This window comes from Gossypium hirsutum, chromosome A10, assembly GCF_007990345.1.
Source record: "Gossypium hirsutum isolate 1008001.06 chromosome A10, Gossypium_hirsutum_v2.1, whole genome shotgun sequence".
NCBI classification, from domain to species: domain Eukaryota; kingdom Viridiplantae; phylum Streptophyta; class Magnoliopsida; order Malvales; family Malvaceae; genus Gossypium; species Gossypium hirsutum.
The window spans coordinates 114,947,474-114,962,059 of record NC_053433.1 but is presented as its reverse complement, the minus strand read 5'-3'; the positions used below and the strand labels follow the sequence as shown (position 1 = coordinate 114,962,059).

The 14,586-nt window shown below is 33.2% G+C and overlaps 1 protein-coding gene and 1 pseudogene across 2 annotated transcripts; one reads left to right on the top strand and one right to left on the bottom strand.

Annotated features, from left to right (window-relative positions):
• Positions 1-249: 249 nt before the first annotated feature.
• On the bottom strand, positions 250-3,577 carry LOC121207804 (BTB/POZ and MATH domain-containing protein 3-like; annotated as a pseudogene). Its single transcript, XR_005902924.1, has 4 exons — positions 2,930-3,577; positions 1,850-2,198; positions 1,311-1,587; positions 250-654 (listed from the first exon to the last, which is right to left on the bottom strand). The product of XR_005902924.1 is annotated as a BTB/POZ and MATH domain-containing protein 3-like (transcript).
• Positions 3,578-7,267: 3,690 nt separating this feature from the next.
• Positions 7,268-13,603, top strand: LOC121207801 (probable methyltransferase PMT11). The gene is made up of 9 exons (XM_041078183.1): positions 7,268-8,230; positions 9,431-9,583; positions 9,686-9,956; positions 10,363-10,473; positions 10,701-10,860; positions 11,551-11,808; positions 11,897-12,019; positions 12,284-12,361; positions 12,958-13,603. Exons 1-9 carry the CDS (start codon positions 7,523-7,525, stop codon positions 13,163-13,165), a joined length of 2,070 nt encoding a protein of 689 aa, XP_040934117.1. The 5' UTR covers positions 7,268-7,522; the 3' UTR covers positions 13,166-13,603.
• The last annotated feature ends 983 nt before the right edge of the window (positions 13,604-14,586 follow it).

The following is a 14,586-nucleotide window of genomic DNA, read 5'->3' as shown; positions in this document are numbered from 1 at the left end:
CTTCAAGCAACTTCAGGCACTCAGGTTATCATTACAGTGACCGGGGACAAGGAGTTGAAAATCCCTTAGCAAATATGTGCTTTATAGATTTTGACACTTCTATATTCACATTGTATTCATGTTTCGGGTGAAAACCGTGCAGACTCCAACTATTTTATCATAAAAGACTGCCAAATTGAAACGATGAACAGTTGATAAATAGTTCCGTAAAACACAACAGAGCTATTAATTTGCCCCAGAAATAACTGCTTAAGCAAAAACTGGACTGAATATACATTTCATCCTCCTTCAAGCAGAGATACTTTTTACAGGGGGGAAAAGCAGTACAAAACTAATATTAACATGAAATACATAATTGGGGTTTCGTTAAAAATTGCAGTCCAGAGAAATATATGGATGTTAGTCCTACAAACAGTTCAAACACACTTACTGCTGGGATTTATCGCCTCCTAACACGCCTGTCGTTGGGATTCACCGGTTCAGCCACGTCGACTTCTGCTGCTAGATCTATCCCGTACACACTGCTGCCACTCCTCTTCTTACTTGATAGCATAGTTGCACACTCCTCGACGGATGCAAAGGCCTTCAATAGCTCCGACAACAAAGATGGGAAAGATTCCTCCAAGTGCCGGAACCCTTCTGATTGCATTACCGCTGCAGAACATTTGAAAAATACATTAGTTTAAGCAGTCACCACTTCCAAACAAGAAAATATGTTAGTTTATAATATACCAATTAATCGACCAGCCATAAGTAAAATATAAATATATATGCCTGCGTGCATGCACACACAATAGAATTGATTGCAAGATAAATATCCAGCTCCAGTCCATTTCTCAGCATTTGGTAAGAAAACCATTTCCAATATCGTCATTACATCATAAAGAAGACACTGCTATTTTCCTCAGTCTATAGTCTGGATTTCAAGGGGACCAAAATTGAAAGACGAGCATGTAATATGCAAATGACCGAATTACAACATGAAAAATGTTGTACAGAGTTGGATGGTCAGACATCCATGTCCATTTTTTTCTCCTCCATCTATATTTCCCAGGCTCACAAAGTTGTGGTTAACTCAATATTAATAAGTTATAAATGATAATAAAAAATTTCAAGTGCCAAAGCCTCTTGAAATTTAAGGGATTATATATCCCTTAGGCCTTAACCCTAAGGTTTGGCACTTGAAATATACGCATCTTCCCAGAGTTAGATATGCATGGGGAAACACCAAAAGACTTCTGAAGAGCAAACAATAGAAACCAAGTTTACAGAACATGAAATTTGCACCAGTAGTGTCTACAAACACATACCTCCCAAGTTTGCTGGAGTGGCAGCAAATTTCAAACATACGGCCTTAAGCTGTGAGCAAAGGTGCTGCTCAGCAAGTGCAAGGGTCGTTGCCACAGTGTCAGCATTAAGTTTTTCACACAATTTTGCCTCGGACAACACTTTGAGCCTATCTAAATTGTACAGATCAGCGGCAGCTAAAAGATGCTGCACCATGTTGGTAGACATACACGTAGACCCAGAGCCTGTAATCTCTTGTATATCTGGAAACTTGTCAGAGTAAATAAACAAGAGCATTGCCTGGAAGAACAAGAAGCACACATAAGGGGAAGGATGAATTAGCCAATAAATGAAAATAGCACATCTATAGAACCAATCTATACTTGGATCATTGCATCCAGGGAAATATAAGAACCACTATTTGTTGGATCATATTTCTAATTCAGTGAATCAAGAAGAAACAAATATTCAGTATTATTAACATCAAGAGTTTGCTCACGCAACATGATCAATTCTAGGTTCATTCTTCAAATTCTGAAAGAAAGTAAAAAAGAAGCATCACCTTGAAGACAGAAGGCTCAACATCTTTCACAACTACTTTATCAATGTTAGGATCCCCAACAAGCCCAAAAAACTGTGCTCTAAAAACAGGTGAGCGAGCAGCAAGGATCAACTTATGTGCTTTAAATGCCTCATCCCCAACCTGAAAAGTTATATCACAACCAACTTCAGATTCTAACAAAGCTTTAAGGTTCTGACCCATTTCTGATGGCAATACATGAATAGAACACTGTTTCGGCCCCTCGAGGCGAGTTCTGACCACTCCAACAGTGCAGTTCATGATTAGGCAATCATCCTTTATATAGTCAGAACTTTCTAAAGTTGTTCTTCTATAGAAACGCTTGTAACCCCTGAATTGCATGAAAGAAAATATATAAATCAATACCTTATTAAATAAGACCTGACAAATGGTTCCCTATATTATTGAAACATTTAGGTACTTATGCAATGAACCTATGCGTAACAAATGATTTTAACATCTTAAGGGATGATCATAAGAATCTTCGCAACAAGCTTCAAGCTCATGAAAATAAGATGTACATATTTCAATAGCAATATGAATGGACACATATAAGATTTATAGCAAAACCAAATGGAAGTTACCAACATATCATTTTGTTGAAAATAGCCAAGTCACAGGTTACTACACCTAGAACTGTCCCCATTTTCATTTCCTCATTTTCGTCATTGGGTCTAGTCCATGGTTCACTTCAGTTCATACTAACAGCTTCTATGTGGCATTTAAATTTTACGAGAATGATTCTTCTTAGACAATTTAAATAAATTTCAGTTCAATGCTTAGATTCTCGAACAAAATGTAAAAGAATTTGCCCTAACCATGTCTATTAACCGAAGCCATATTTACCAATTCATTAAACAAAAGCATGTGAACAAATTATATCCCCTCAACCTCAAGTTCAACACCCCATCTTCCATAAAAAATTACCCAACAAGTAACTTAATAATTATAACACAAATAAAAACACCAATTACCTTCGTAAATTATCAAATTCATTCTCAAAACAAACATAAAATTACAAACAAAAACCCTAAATTCCAAAAAAAAACACAAAATTATTACCACATGCTTCCTCTATACTTCAACGTATAAGGCCCACTCTCCAACGCTCGATCAAAGTGACTATGAACCTTATGTTTCCCTTTCCCACTCTGGTCCACAAGGGTAAGCTCAAAAAGTGCTCGTACATCGGTACCTTCACTAGCCAACGCAATGAAAACCGAAACATACATGGCGGTATCCTCCGGATTTTACCGTCGGGGTAAAAGTAAACCGCCCAATCGTAACCTCCTACGGTGAAAATATCACTGGCTATACATTTTCCGGGACCCATCCCTTTCGCCAATGAGTAACCCTTGATCGTGAACTGGTGTGAACCGTTAACCGTCTCGCTCACTGATTTCGATGCCGAGTCCTTGGAATCGTCCATGGTGCTTTTCTTTCTTTTTCTCATTGAGTTCCTCGAAACCGTAATTCTAGAAATTTCATTTCTCGGGTAAAATTTGGACAATTTTGCGAGAATAAAATGGGGGGAATTGAAGAGGTCAGGACAATTTACATTGTGTAATTGTGGTTATGGAGGTAACTGTGGTGGCGGGGGCGGCTGCGGCGGTGCTAAAATGACCGAAGGGAGATTGTGAAATAGTTATGTCTTTTTTTCTTTTGAGAGTTTTTTTTCCTTCGGTGGAGTTTTTCGTTTGGATCAGACAAAAATTATATAATTTGTGGAAGAAAAAAAATAGTATAATGTTTTTTTTAATGTAAAAATTAAATTATGTGTGTCCGACTTTGATTGACTCTTTAGTACACTTACAAATGTCCGAAAATGACAGCATACAATGAAATCAACTATGAAAATAAGTTGAATATTGAAATATGAAATGATTGGATCGAAAATTGATTAAAATATTAATTTGAAGTAAAGATAAATAGAGAATTGATTAAAATATTAATTGGAAGTAAAGTAGTAGATCGGGTAATCTAATAATTAGTATAGACCAACTGAATTAGACTAAAAATTGATTGAATTTTATTTTTAATTTTTTTAATTTTATTAATTTTTTAATGAGATACCAATTGGATTGATAAATAGTTTGCCTAATCAGTTCGATCATAAGTCTGACTCTGAAAAGTTTGGAATTTTAAACTTGATAACTCAAGATCCACATCTTCGCTTTTAACAATTATGTCAAAGTCTTATTTGCTTATTTTTATATAATATCTACTTCTATCTATAATTCTTTTTAAACCCTTAAATCGAAAGAAAAATGTATTTGAGAGTGTTCAAAATCACTCCCTCTTGGTTATTGTAATAGCAATTATGCCAACTAAATTAAAGCCTTTTTTTTAAAAGAAAAAAACGAAATCCATTAATGAGAAAAAAATATTAAAACAACAAACAAACTGGGGATACGGACAAACTAAAACCCGAACCAACAGGCTCATCTCGTACACTCAAACCTATCATTCGCAGTCTCCAACCACACTATCTTTCATTAATTACGAAACATTCTCGTTAAAAGAAGTAAGGGGAAAGTCATCCCATTCTATGTGGTTAACATATAACAAAGTTGTTCGAGCTAAGGAATGAACTGTCTTGTTGGCACACCGACGAGTCTAACAGAAGGATAAGTGCTGAAACTAATTATTCATCAAACAGTACACTTAGTTCGAAAAAAAATCAGACAATGGGCATGACAAAATCAAAATTACAAGTAGATAATCTAACTCAACTATAACATTATCTAATGCCAAATATTTTAATCATGACAAAGACTCACTAATGGCAAAAACTTCAACAATGGAAAAACTAAAACAAGCATAATTAAAACCTGAAAAGCTATTAAGCACATCACTCGTAGAGTCCCGAACTACGAACACGAACCCCGTAGCCCCTCTCTTGCTGGAAACATATAGAATCTACATTACATTTTAGCAGTCCACCTTTCGGAGGTACCCAATCAACCCTTCTCTGATTACAAGTCATTTCATCTTAATCACCCATCCCATCAGCCGTAGTTAACACTCCCATTGACTGCTACCAATAGGTAAAAGCATCAACAGCCCAAATGACTGATACCGCGACCTCATCTTCCTCTTTCCAAATAAAATAAGTGCAATTAGGCCATATCATTCAATATAGCACCAATACACGCTATAGATGCTCAGGAGTCGTCGAGTCAAGAATCTTGCAAAATATGTTAATCATTGTTGACTGACCAAATGAAAAACAAACAACACTCCAAACTGACCTGCTTATACGGACAAAGCAACAAAATGTGATCCATACTTTCATCCTCCATGTGAGTAAAAAAAACTAACAAATATATTTATTAAAATTTCACATAAAAATTAATTGATGTTTCGGTTAAAATGATAAAATTAATTGTTGTTTGTTACGCATGATGTTTCGGTAACTGTTAACTAAAAAATCAACAAATATTAGTTAAAAATTCACATAGAAACTGTTAACTAATCTGATACTTGTTTTAGGTAACAAACTAAATTAAAAAAACTTCAAGTACCTAAAAAAAGTACTACTTTGACTGACGTTTTTCAAGTTTAAATATCAGTTAGGTCTAAAAAAATTTTATTTTAATCATGGATATAGTGTTCGATTAAATTATAATATTGACCCGATGGCTTATTATGGTAATATGTAAATAAGATATTGGCGCTCACAAACTATTCAATTTTTATTTAAAAAGTTTGAATTTGATTAGATAATTATTGAGTCGAATTCAATCATTGTAATACTCGTTGAAAGGCTTGCAAGCTAATCAAGCTTTTCATTTTAATATATTTTATATTAATGAATTATATTATTATACTTGTTATATAAAATGAATTTAAATGAGTTCGAGCTTGATTTTAAATGCAAAATTTGACAAAAACGAGTTTAATTAAATTTGAGCTCAAGTGACTCGATTAAAACTTAACCAAAACTGAAGCTTGAACTTAAAATTTAATGTATCGATTAAGTCCAACTCAATCATAGTATTTTGTTTTTTCGATTTTCCAATAATTCTTTCCTTCAGATAATAAAAAGGAACAAAGTTTATTTCATTAATTAATCATATATTCTTTATAAAGGTAAAGCGAAATTAATCATATTTTCATCTTTATGGATTTGATTTATTTTATACTCGAGTTGTCTAGAGTTTACTGGTTTTGGCCATTTCAAGTTTGTCAAAGTCAAATAATTTTGAATTCAAATCATCTACGATAACTTCCATACGTGCTTTTATACTACACTTATAATTTGTAAATTTATAAAAAAAATAAATTTGAGAAAAAAAGTATTAACAATTTTTGAAATATCCAAGTATAAAAATAACAAATAATCAAATAAAGTCTTTATCTAAAATTCTTCCTTCATTATTATTTTCAGTTTATTATTATTATTATTATTATTAAATAATAACCAAACATAAAAAGAAAAAGTTAATTGCATCCACGGGCGAAACCATAAAATTTGTTTAGGGATCATAATTAAATTATAATTTTTATGATAGTAAAAATAAAATTTTACTATTATATATATTTATAATTTTAAAAGGATTAAATAAAAATTTTATATTTTTATAAGGGTCAAAATGTAATTTTACTTTTACTAATTTAGAAATTTAAATAATTTTAAAGAGTTAAATAGAAAATTTTTTATTTTATGTCCCGGCACATGTGAGCCTCTAATTTCGCCCCTTTGAATCCAACTTGCTTAGAATTTAATTTGGTTTCTAGCTTTAAATATTTTGATTAAGTATTTAATTATGTATGCTTTTTTTAATAAATTATATTCAAGTTGGGCATATAATAAAAATGAATATATTTAGAACTTAATTAATGTATTTTAAATTGACATTTAAAATTAATATTTTTGTTAAAACTTTTGATTGATGTAATTTTAATTTAAGGATTTAATTAAAATATTTTAATATTTTGAAAATACTCTAAGGATAAGTTTAGATGGGCGATTGGGTGTCATGTGATGCGTTTATCTTATTTTTTGTTTTATATTATAATATTATTACAGTATTTAATCTTATCGCCACTATTATTTTTACATAACTACCGATAAATTCACTGTCTATCCAAACTTTCTCTAAATTTCTATCATAGTTTAAAACTCTTATATTGGATAATTTTTCTCACTTTGAGGTATGAACTCTTTCTATTTCGCATCAGTCACGGAACTTGATAATTTTTTTTAATTTGAATTTTAAACTTAGATCTTGTTAAATTATGATATCGTGATATTTTAAAATTGTATTATATTATCAGTTAACAATTTTTTAAATTTATTTTTGTATATTTTTAGATTTTATATATAATTTTTAAAATTTGTATGTAATGCCTCGATGCTCGAAACATAACAACTTAATGGAATCGAAGTTTAATGATGAAAATAAAAAAGTTACACAGTTTGGAGACTAAATTAAAACGTGGGTTTATGAAAAAAAAATACAAAAATCCCTCGATAATCCCCAAAATTCCGTTATTTGACACGCTACGGTCTCGTTTTTCCATTTCCAAAAATCACCAAAATGCCACAGTAGTGCAAAATATTTTGTATTGCTCTAGATTCAAAAAGGACGCCCCAGAATTCCAGATCTACGCAACTCCGCCACCGCTCACCGCCGTGGGTTTTTTTAAACGATGAAACTTCTCGGCAATGTCGATCTCCTCACTAGCCAAACGGCGATCAAATTTGCCGCCTTCATTTTCATCTCCGTCTCTTTCTTTTACTTAGGTAAACACTGGTCCGACGGTTCCCGCCAGCTCATTTTCTTCTCCCGCCAATCACCTTCCGCGACGGCTTCGTATATACCTACCGTCGGTATTTCTCCCAATTTCAATAAAGAATTCAATATTTCCGCTCTCATTAGTGCCACAGAACCGGAAACCGAATCGAAACCAGTTGATCCAGTAAAAAATGATGGGAAACCGGTGTCGGCATCGGAGGCACATTTACCTCAGCATCCACCTACGACTCCGCCCCCGCCGCCAGTGATAAAGAGTTACGGAATCGTGGATGAGAATGGTACGATGTCGGATGAGTTCGAGATCGGGGAGTTCGATCCAAATTTGGTGGAGAATTGGGGAAATGGGAAGGAGATCCAGGAGGAAACGAAAACGGAAGGTGCTACGTCTACGTTTAGGGTTAAGAAGTTTGGGCTTTGTGATGAGAGTATGAGAGAGTATATTCCTTGTTTGGACAATGTGGAAGCGATTAGGCTTAAATCGACAGAAAAAGGAGAAAGATTTGAACGGCACTGTCCGGAGAAAGGGAAAGGATTGAATTGCTTGGTTCCGGCTCCGAAAGGGTACCGGCCTCCGGTCCCTTGGCCTAGAAGCCGCGATGAGGTAAAACATTTGAATTAATTTCCAAATATATATTAATTACGCGAGAGAAAATGGAAATATAGAATGTTTTATGTATTTTGTTTTTTTAATAATTAACTATTTTGTCGCAACTCGGACAAAACTCTAAGCTCTGCATGCTGTCTATCAAGCTGAGTTGATGTTACGAGTTGAGAATTACTGAATTAGAACAAGAGGTAACGGGTTTATTCGTTAGGTTTTTCAGGTTTTGGGTGTTTTTGAAGGACTAATTAAATGGTTCGGTTTAATGGAATATGGAGAATTTGAGTTTTATTGGGAAATTATATCCGTTGAAAGTATTAATAGAAGGATTGTCTATCTTTAGAACATTAATAGAAATTAGCTTTGTTCTAGAATTGGGAAATGCAGTTAAGCTTAACTAGTTTTCCGTTTGAGAATTGAGATTAAAGCTTTTTGGGGTTTATTTAAGATCCGTTGCTGAGAAGCAAAAGCTAGAGAGAGAAATGAAATGTTGGTTGTTATAATTTTCTGGTTTTAATTTCTTTTTTCTCCTTATATTGCTGAGGAATTGAAGGAAAAGATAGTCTGAGTTGCTTTTGATACTGTTTGATTTGTTTAAAAACAATAATGGAAATATAGCCTAGGTCGAGAAATGGGAGATGTAAATTGATACTGTTTGATTTGCTTAAAAACAATAATGGAAATATAGCCTAGGTCGAGAAATCGGAGATGTAAATGGTTTGGTTCAGTGGAATATGGAGATGTCAAGGTTTATGGGGAAGTAATAATGCGGTGAAAGCATTAAAGAAGGATTTGGTATCTTTAGAACTTTTAGGGAAATATAGCCTAGGTCAAGAAACGATAAATGTCAACAAGCTTAATTAGTTTTTTTGTTTGAGAAATGGGATTAAATCTTCTTGGGTTTGATTTAATTTCCGATCCTGAGAAGCACAGAACTAGAAAGAGATGAAATTTTGGTTATATTTTGCTGGTTTTGATTTCTTCTTTCATTTATTGTTGCTGAGGGATTAAATGAAAAGATCGTCTCTGTGTTTGCTCTTTCCTTTTTACCCTTCTTTTTCATTTTGCGCTTTCACTGGTAACTTTTGTTACTTGACAGTTTGATTGGAAGTTGCTTTTGATACTGTTTGTTCTGTTCATTCTTTCACGTAGTTGTAGTGTACATAGTTTTCTAATAGGATATCTTGCGTCAATGGATAGGTATGGTTCTATAATGTCCCTCATACTCGACTAGTAGATGACAAAGGTGGTCAAAATTGGATTTCCAAAAAAGGGAAGGATAAATTCAGCTTTCCTGGAGGTGGCACACAATTCATACATGGGGCAGATCAGTACCTGAATCAAATTTCTAAGGTTATGAAAATTTTGAAACCTTATACATATGCATAAAAAAACTCAAGCAATTTGGTCTGTGGATTTTGTTTCTGACAACCAAGTTCTAATCTGTATATCCAGATGGTCCCTGAGATTACATTTGGTCAGCATATTCGTGTTGTTCTGGATGTTGGATGTGGTGTGGCAAGTTTTGGAGCTTATTTGTTATCACGGAATGTTATAACCATGTCAATAGCTCCCAAAGATGTCCATGAAAACCAGATTCAATTTGCACTTGAACGTGGAGTGCCTGCAATGGCAGCTGCATTTGCAACTCGTCGTTTATTGTACCCCAGTCAAGCCTTTGATTTGATACATTGTTCTAGATGTCGTATCAATTGGACCCGTGATGGTAAATTTTTTGTTCCTGTCTTATCTAGTCACCTTTTGGTAGCAAAGGAAAATAAGGAAAATATTTTAAATCTGATTAAAATTTTCTGCACAATTCTGAATATCATCTCCGCACTAAGCCCAGGATCTGGCCACCGTATATGCTCATTCTTTCTTGTCTCTTCTTCTCTTTTCCAGTAAGGAAGTTCTAACACAATACCAGTTTTTTTCTGCTTGCCAATAAGCTTTCTTTCTTCTTCTACCTCTTCTTTCTAAATAAAAACTTCTCATCTAAATTTCATACATTTTATTATGCTACATTTGATGTTTATAGAAGATTATTCTCACATTTCTTCTTTTACTGTCATATGATCAACTTCTGCAATATCTTCTGATGTATCCTTCCATTCTTGTGCTATGTAATGAAGATGGAATTTTGCTCCTTGAGGTGAACAGAATGCTTAGAGCTGGTGGATATTTTACTTGGGCAGCACAGCCTGTTTACAAACACGAACAAGCCCTTGAGGAACAGTGGGAAGGTAGAAACACTGGACCTAGACTCATGTTAAGCGTTTTAAGGAATGTGATAACTAATGTACTCACTATGCATTTGCAAATTCAATTTTAAATTACACAGACATTTTTTTCCCGCTTTACTATTTTTTCTGTTTGGCTTGTGCTCATTTGTGAAACATGTGGCAGTTTGTAAGAAATTATATATTAGATTTGCTATGCATGATTATTTTCTGATCTTCTTTATTTCCAGAGATGCTTAACCTTACTACTCGCCTCTGCTGGAATCTTGTAAAGAAGGAAGGGTACATTGCAGTATGGCAGAAGCCTTTCAATAACAGCTGTTATTTAAGCCGGGAAGCTGGGACTATTCCTCCTTTGTGTGATCCAAATGATGACCCGGATAATGTTTGGTATGTCATACTTTTCCTTTTATTTGAAAAACAATTGATAATTTGACAATATCATCAAACTGGAATGACTGATTTTTGGTTATACATGTCTTTTGCATCGGAGTGTTATAGATACTTGTTCTATACAACTTGCTGTATTGGAGGATGACTGATTTTTAATTATACATGTCCTCCCTGCATCTGACGATGATTTTAGTATCAGCAATCATATAATTGAATGCTTGAAGTTTTAGATTCTTGTTCTATGTAACTTGCTGTGTACTAGCTGGTGTATATTGGCTTTTAGTGTATGTGACATGACATATAAAAGAATGGAAACTATCTGTTGCTTGAAGGAATTTGTGCATATAATTGCTTTTCTGAGTACATGTTGGAGTTTGGCCTATAGTCTCTTTTATGGTTTTAAGTTTTACTGAGATGATTTAAATTTTCTATGCTGATTTTGTTTTTGATGGCTTCCATCGGTTGAACAATGTTTTCACTTGCATATAAATATTATTTCATTAGTCTCTCTGGATTAATTTCTAAACTTCGGAATCTGGAATTGCTTGTTCTTGTCCTTATTGTAGGCCATAGTACTCCTTGCCTATTATTTAGGTCTTCCACACTCAAGGGTGCCGGTTTAAATTTTCTTTCTGCTTAATATGAGTAGTTTTAAGTTAGTCTTGGGATGTTTGCGTAATCTCTCAGGTATGTTGATCTAAAGGCATGTATTAGTCGAATTCCTGAGAATGGATATGGTGCAAACGTTGCTCCTTGGCCTGCTCGTTTGCAAACCCCACCCGACAGGCTGCAGAGCATACATATCGAATCCTATATAGCTAGAAAAGAACTCTTCAAGGCTGAATCAAAATACTGGAATGAAATAGTGGCAAGCTATGTCCGTGCTCTACATTGGAAGAAGTATAAACTAAGAAATGTAATGGACATGAGAGCTGGCTTTGGAGGGTAAATTTATTAAACCATGTCTTGCAGTTTACAATTAAGATATGTTTCTGTCTTTCTAAAATCTATGGTTTTATGTATTTTTGTGCAGATTTGCTGCAGCAATGATTGACAATCAACTCGATGCTTGGGTTCTAAATGTAGTCCCTGTTAGTGGGCCCAATACATTGCCTGTTATATATGATCGTGGATTAATAGGGGTCTTGCATGACTGGTATGTTGTCTTAACCATAACTCTGGTCAGGAAGAAATGGATTCGATGAGTAATTGCTGTACTTTTTCATGGATTACTTTTAATCATTAGTTTGGGTCTTGTGGCCAAAAAGATCATTATTTAGGATCTCAGAGACGTTATCTATGCCTTCGAATAAACCCTGAAGGATACTTGTTTAATATTTTAGTCTTAAACTTTGGAGTATGCTATGTTTATTAACACTGCTTGGATTGAGTATAAGCTAAATCGTGTCTAATTTTCCAGGTGTGAGTCGTTTGATACATACCCAAGGACCTATGACTTATTGCATGCAGCTGGCCTCTTCTCGGTTGAGAGGAAAAGGTAACACCCTTATCATCTTTTATACCTGGTCAATTTTTCACTACTAGCTTACAATTGTAACTTCCGATCAAGTTGAGAGAAATTGTTTTTGCTGAAAATAGAAGACTTTTTAATAAATAAATTGGTGCGGTGTAGGAGAAAATATTAGTAAGTCAATAGAATTAAGGCTGAAAAACGAGTAAGAAAGAAGTGGAACTCTTGAAAATGTAGCTTTGTAGAACCCTCTTTCTATTAATTGGATAATAATAATGTTGCCCATAAAGATTACATTTTATTATAGGCTTCCTTGCAAGTAAACTTATTAGGCTTTCTTGCAAATAAAGTTTATTCGTGGTCATCTCTCTCTATATCCAATAATTAATAAATAAGTCCAATAATAAATAACATGATTAAAAAGAAAAAGATCCTGCGTCATAAATATTAAAGGACCAAAATTTGTTTATTTTATGGTAAGAATACATGGGTTAGCATATCCTGGTTAGATTCATTGTCACTATGTATGACTTGGAAGTTTTATTAACAAGGCGAAGTGTTAGTACATGTTTAAGAGGCTGGGTTTGTTGATAAATTTGATTATTTTCTGCTTTTTACATCAGATGCAATATGTCTACCATCATGCTTGAAATGGACCGGATATTACGACCCGGTGGACGAGTATACATCCGCGATTCTCTTGATGTTATGGATGAACTTCAAGATATCGCAAAAGCCATGGGTTGGCATCCTACTCTACGCGATACGTCCGAGGGTCCTCATGCAAGTTACAGGATCTTGGTATGTGACAAGCGCCTACTCCGCAGTTGAACCAATAGAACTAAAGACTCGAAGGCCGAAACCTCACCCCTTCCGCAAATTGAAGACAGCTAAAGCAAGTCTTGCAAATGATTGTTTCCAAATAAAATACAAGTCGTCAATTACAGGTGTCTTAATATCATGCAGTCGTCAGACCGGAGGAGGATGGAGGAGGACATGAGACACATTGAGGTTCTTAGAGAGATTTGATTTCCTCAGCCAAAATGCAGCCTGGTATGGTTTTTTACAGTTCCTTTGTAACTTAATTCTACTATATATATATATGCAACTTTTCTCTTAAAATTGTTTTCTCAGGGTAGGGGTAGGATCATTGTTTTTTAATTTATTTTATTTCATTGGATAGATACAGTCAAAAAAAAAATTTATTTGTTAAGTTAAATTCATCTTTGAGTTCCCTTTTTTGTTATATAGTCATTCCATTTTACTTGATATGATTTTGTGATACCCTTTCATGGTAGGGTGAGATTAGAACTGTTCTTGTAATTCAAGTTGATATAATCTTGCCTGAATTACATTTAATTATAAAAATATATTATTTTTATTTAAATTATATAAAAAATTTAGTAATTTTAGTAATTTTCATATTTAAAATATAGTTAGTCATTTTAAAAATAAAATAAATAAACAATTTAATATAATATTAAAATGTATAAAAAAATCAATTGAGGAGTTATTGATGTTGGTGCTATGGGTTCAATCTGGGTTTATTTTGTTTCATATATAATTTTTTTATTGATTTTTTTAAAAATATAAAAAAGGAAAGATTTCTTTATAATAATATAATTTATTTTAAATATAAAGAGGTTAATTAGTAATTAAATAATTAGTAATTAAAAAAATACATACTCTTTTCATACTTCTTATGTTTGTTTTACCTAAGAACAATGAAATGCATTTCGGCCAATCTGTATTTTTATGCTTTATAATAAAATATTGATATATAAATTATAAAAATCATACGCATATATTATAAATTAATTAACTAATTAGCTTTAAAATAATATATATTTGAAAAAGTATAAAAAGTATGAATTCATCAAAGGTTTAGCCCCTCATTGATATCCCAAAACCAAAGTTTAAATCATATTGTTATCATCCCTCAGATTTTTCAATTTATAATATATATCAAAAAATAAATCCATGGATTTAAAAAATAATTACGAATATTATATTCTTACATGATTATTATTCAATTTACTATTTTAATATATTTTCTTTTTAACTCGTATTATTGTATTTTGTATTTTATTCTGATATAGGGTCATTGGTTCTTTCCAAACATGCTTGATAGGATGTGCAGCGCATCCGATTACATGTACAAGGATCTTCCATTTCCTTTCTTATATGAGACTATTGCATCTTGCCTACTTTAAAGTACTTGGTGTGACATTCTCCTCACTCAATCTCGTTAC

Excerpts from the sequence above, each read along its gene's own strand:
- LOC121207801 (XM_041078183.1), top strand. The coding sequence starts at position 7,523 with ATGAAACTTCTCGGCAATGTCGATCTCCTCACTAGCCAAACGGCGATC. Across the intron at positions 9,957-10,362 it reads TATCAATTGGACCCGTGATG|ATGGAATTTTGCTCCTTGAG; the intron begins GTAAATTTTTTG and ends TATGTAATGAAG. Across the intron at positions 10,861-11,550 it reads GATGACCCGGATAATGTTTG|GTATGTTGATCTAAAGGCAT; the intron begins GTATGTCATACT and ends GTAATCTCTCAG.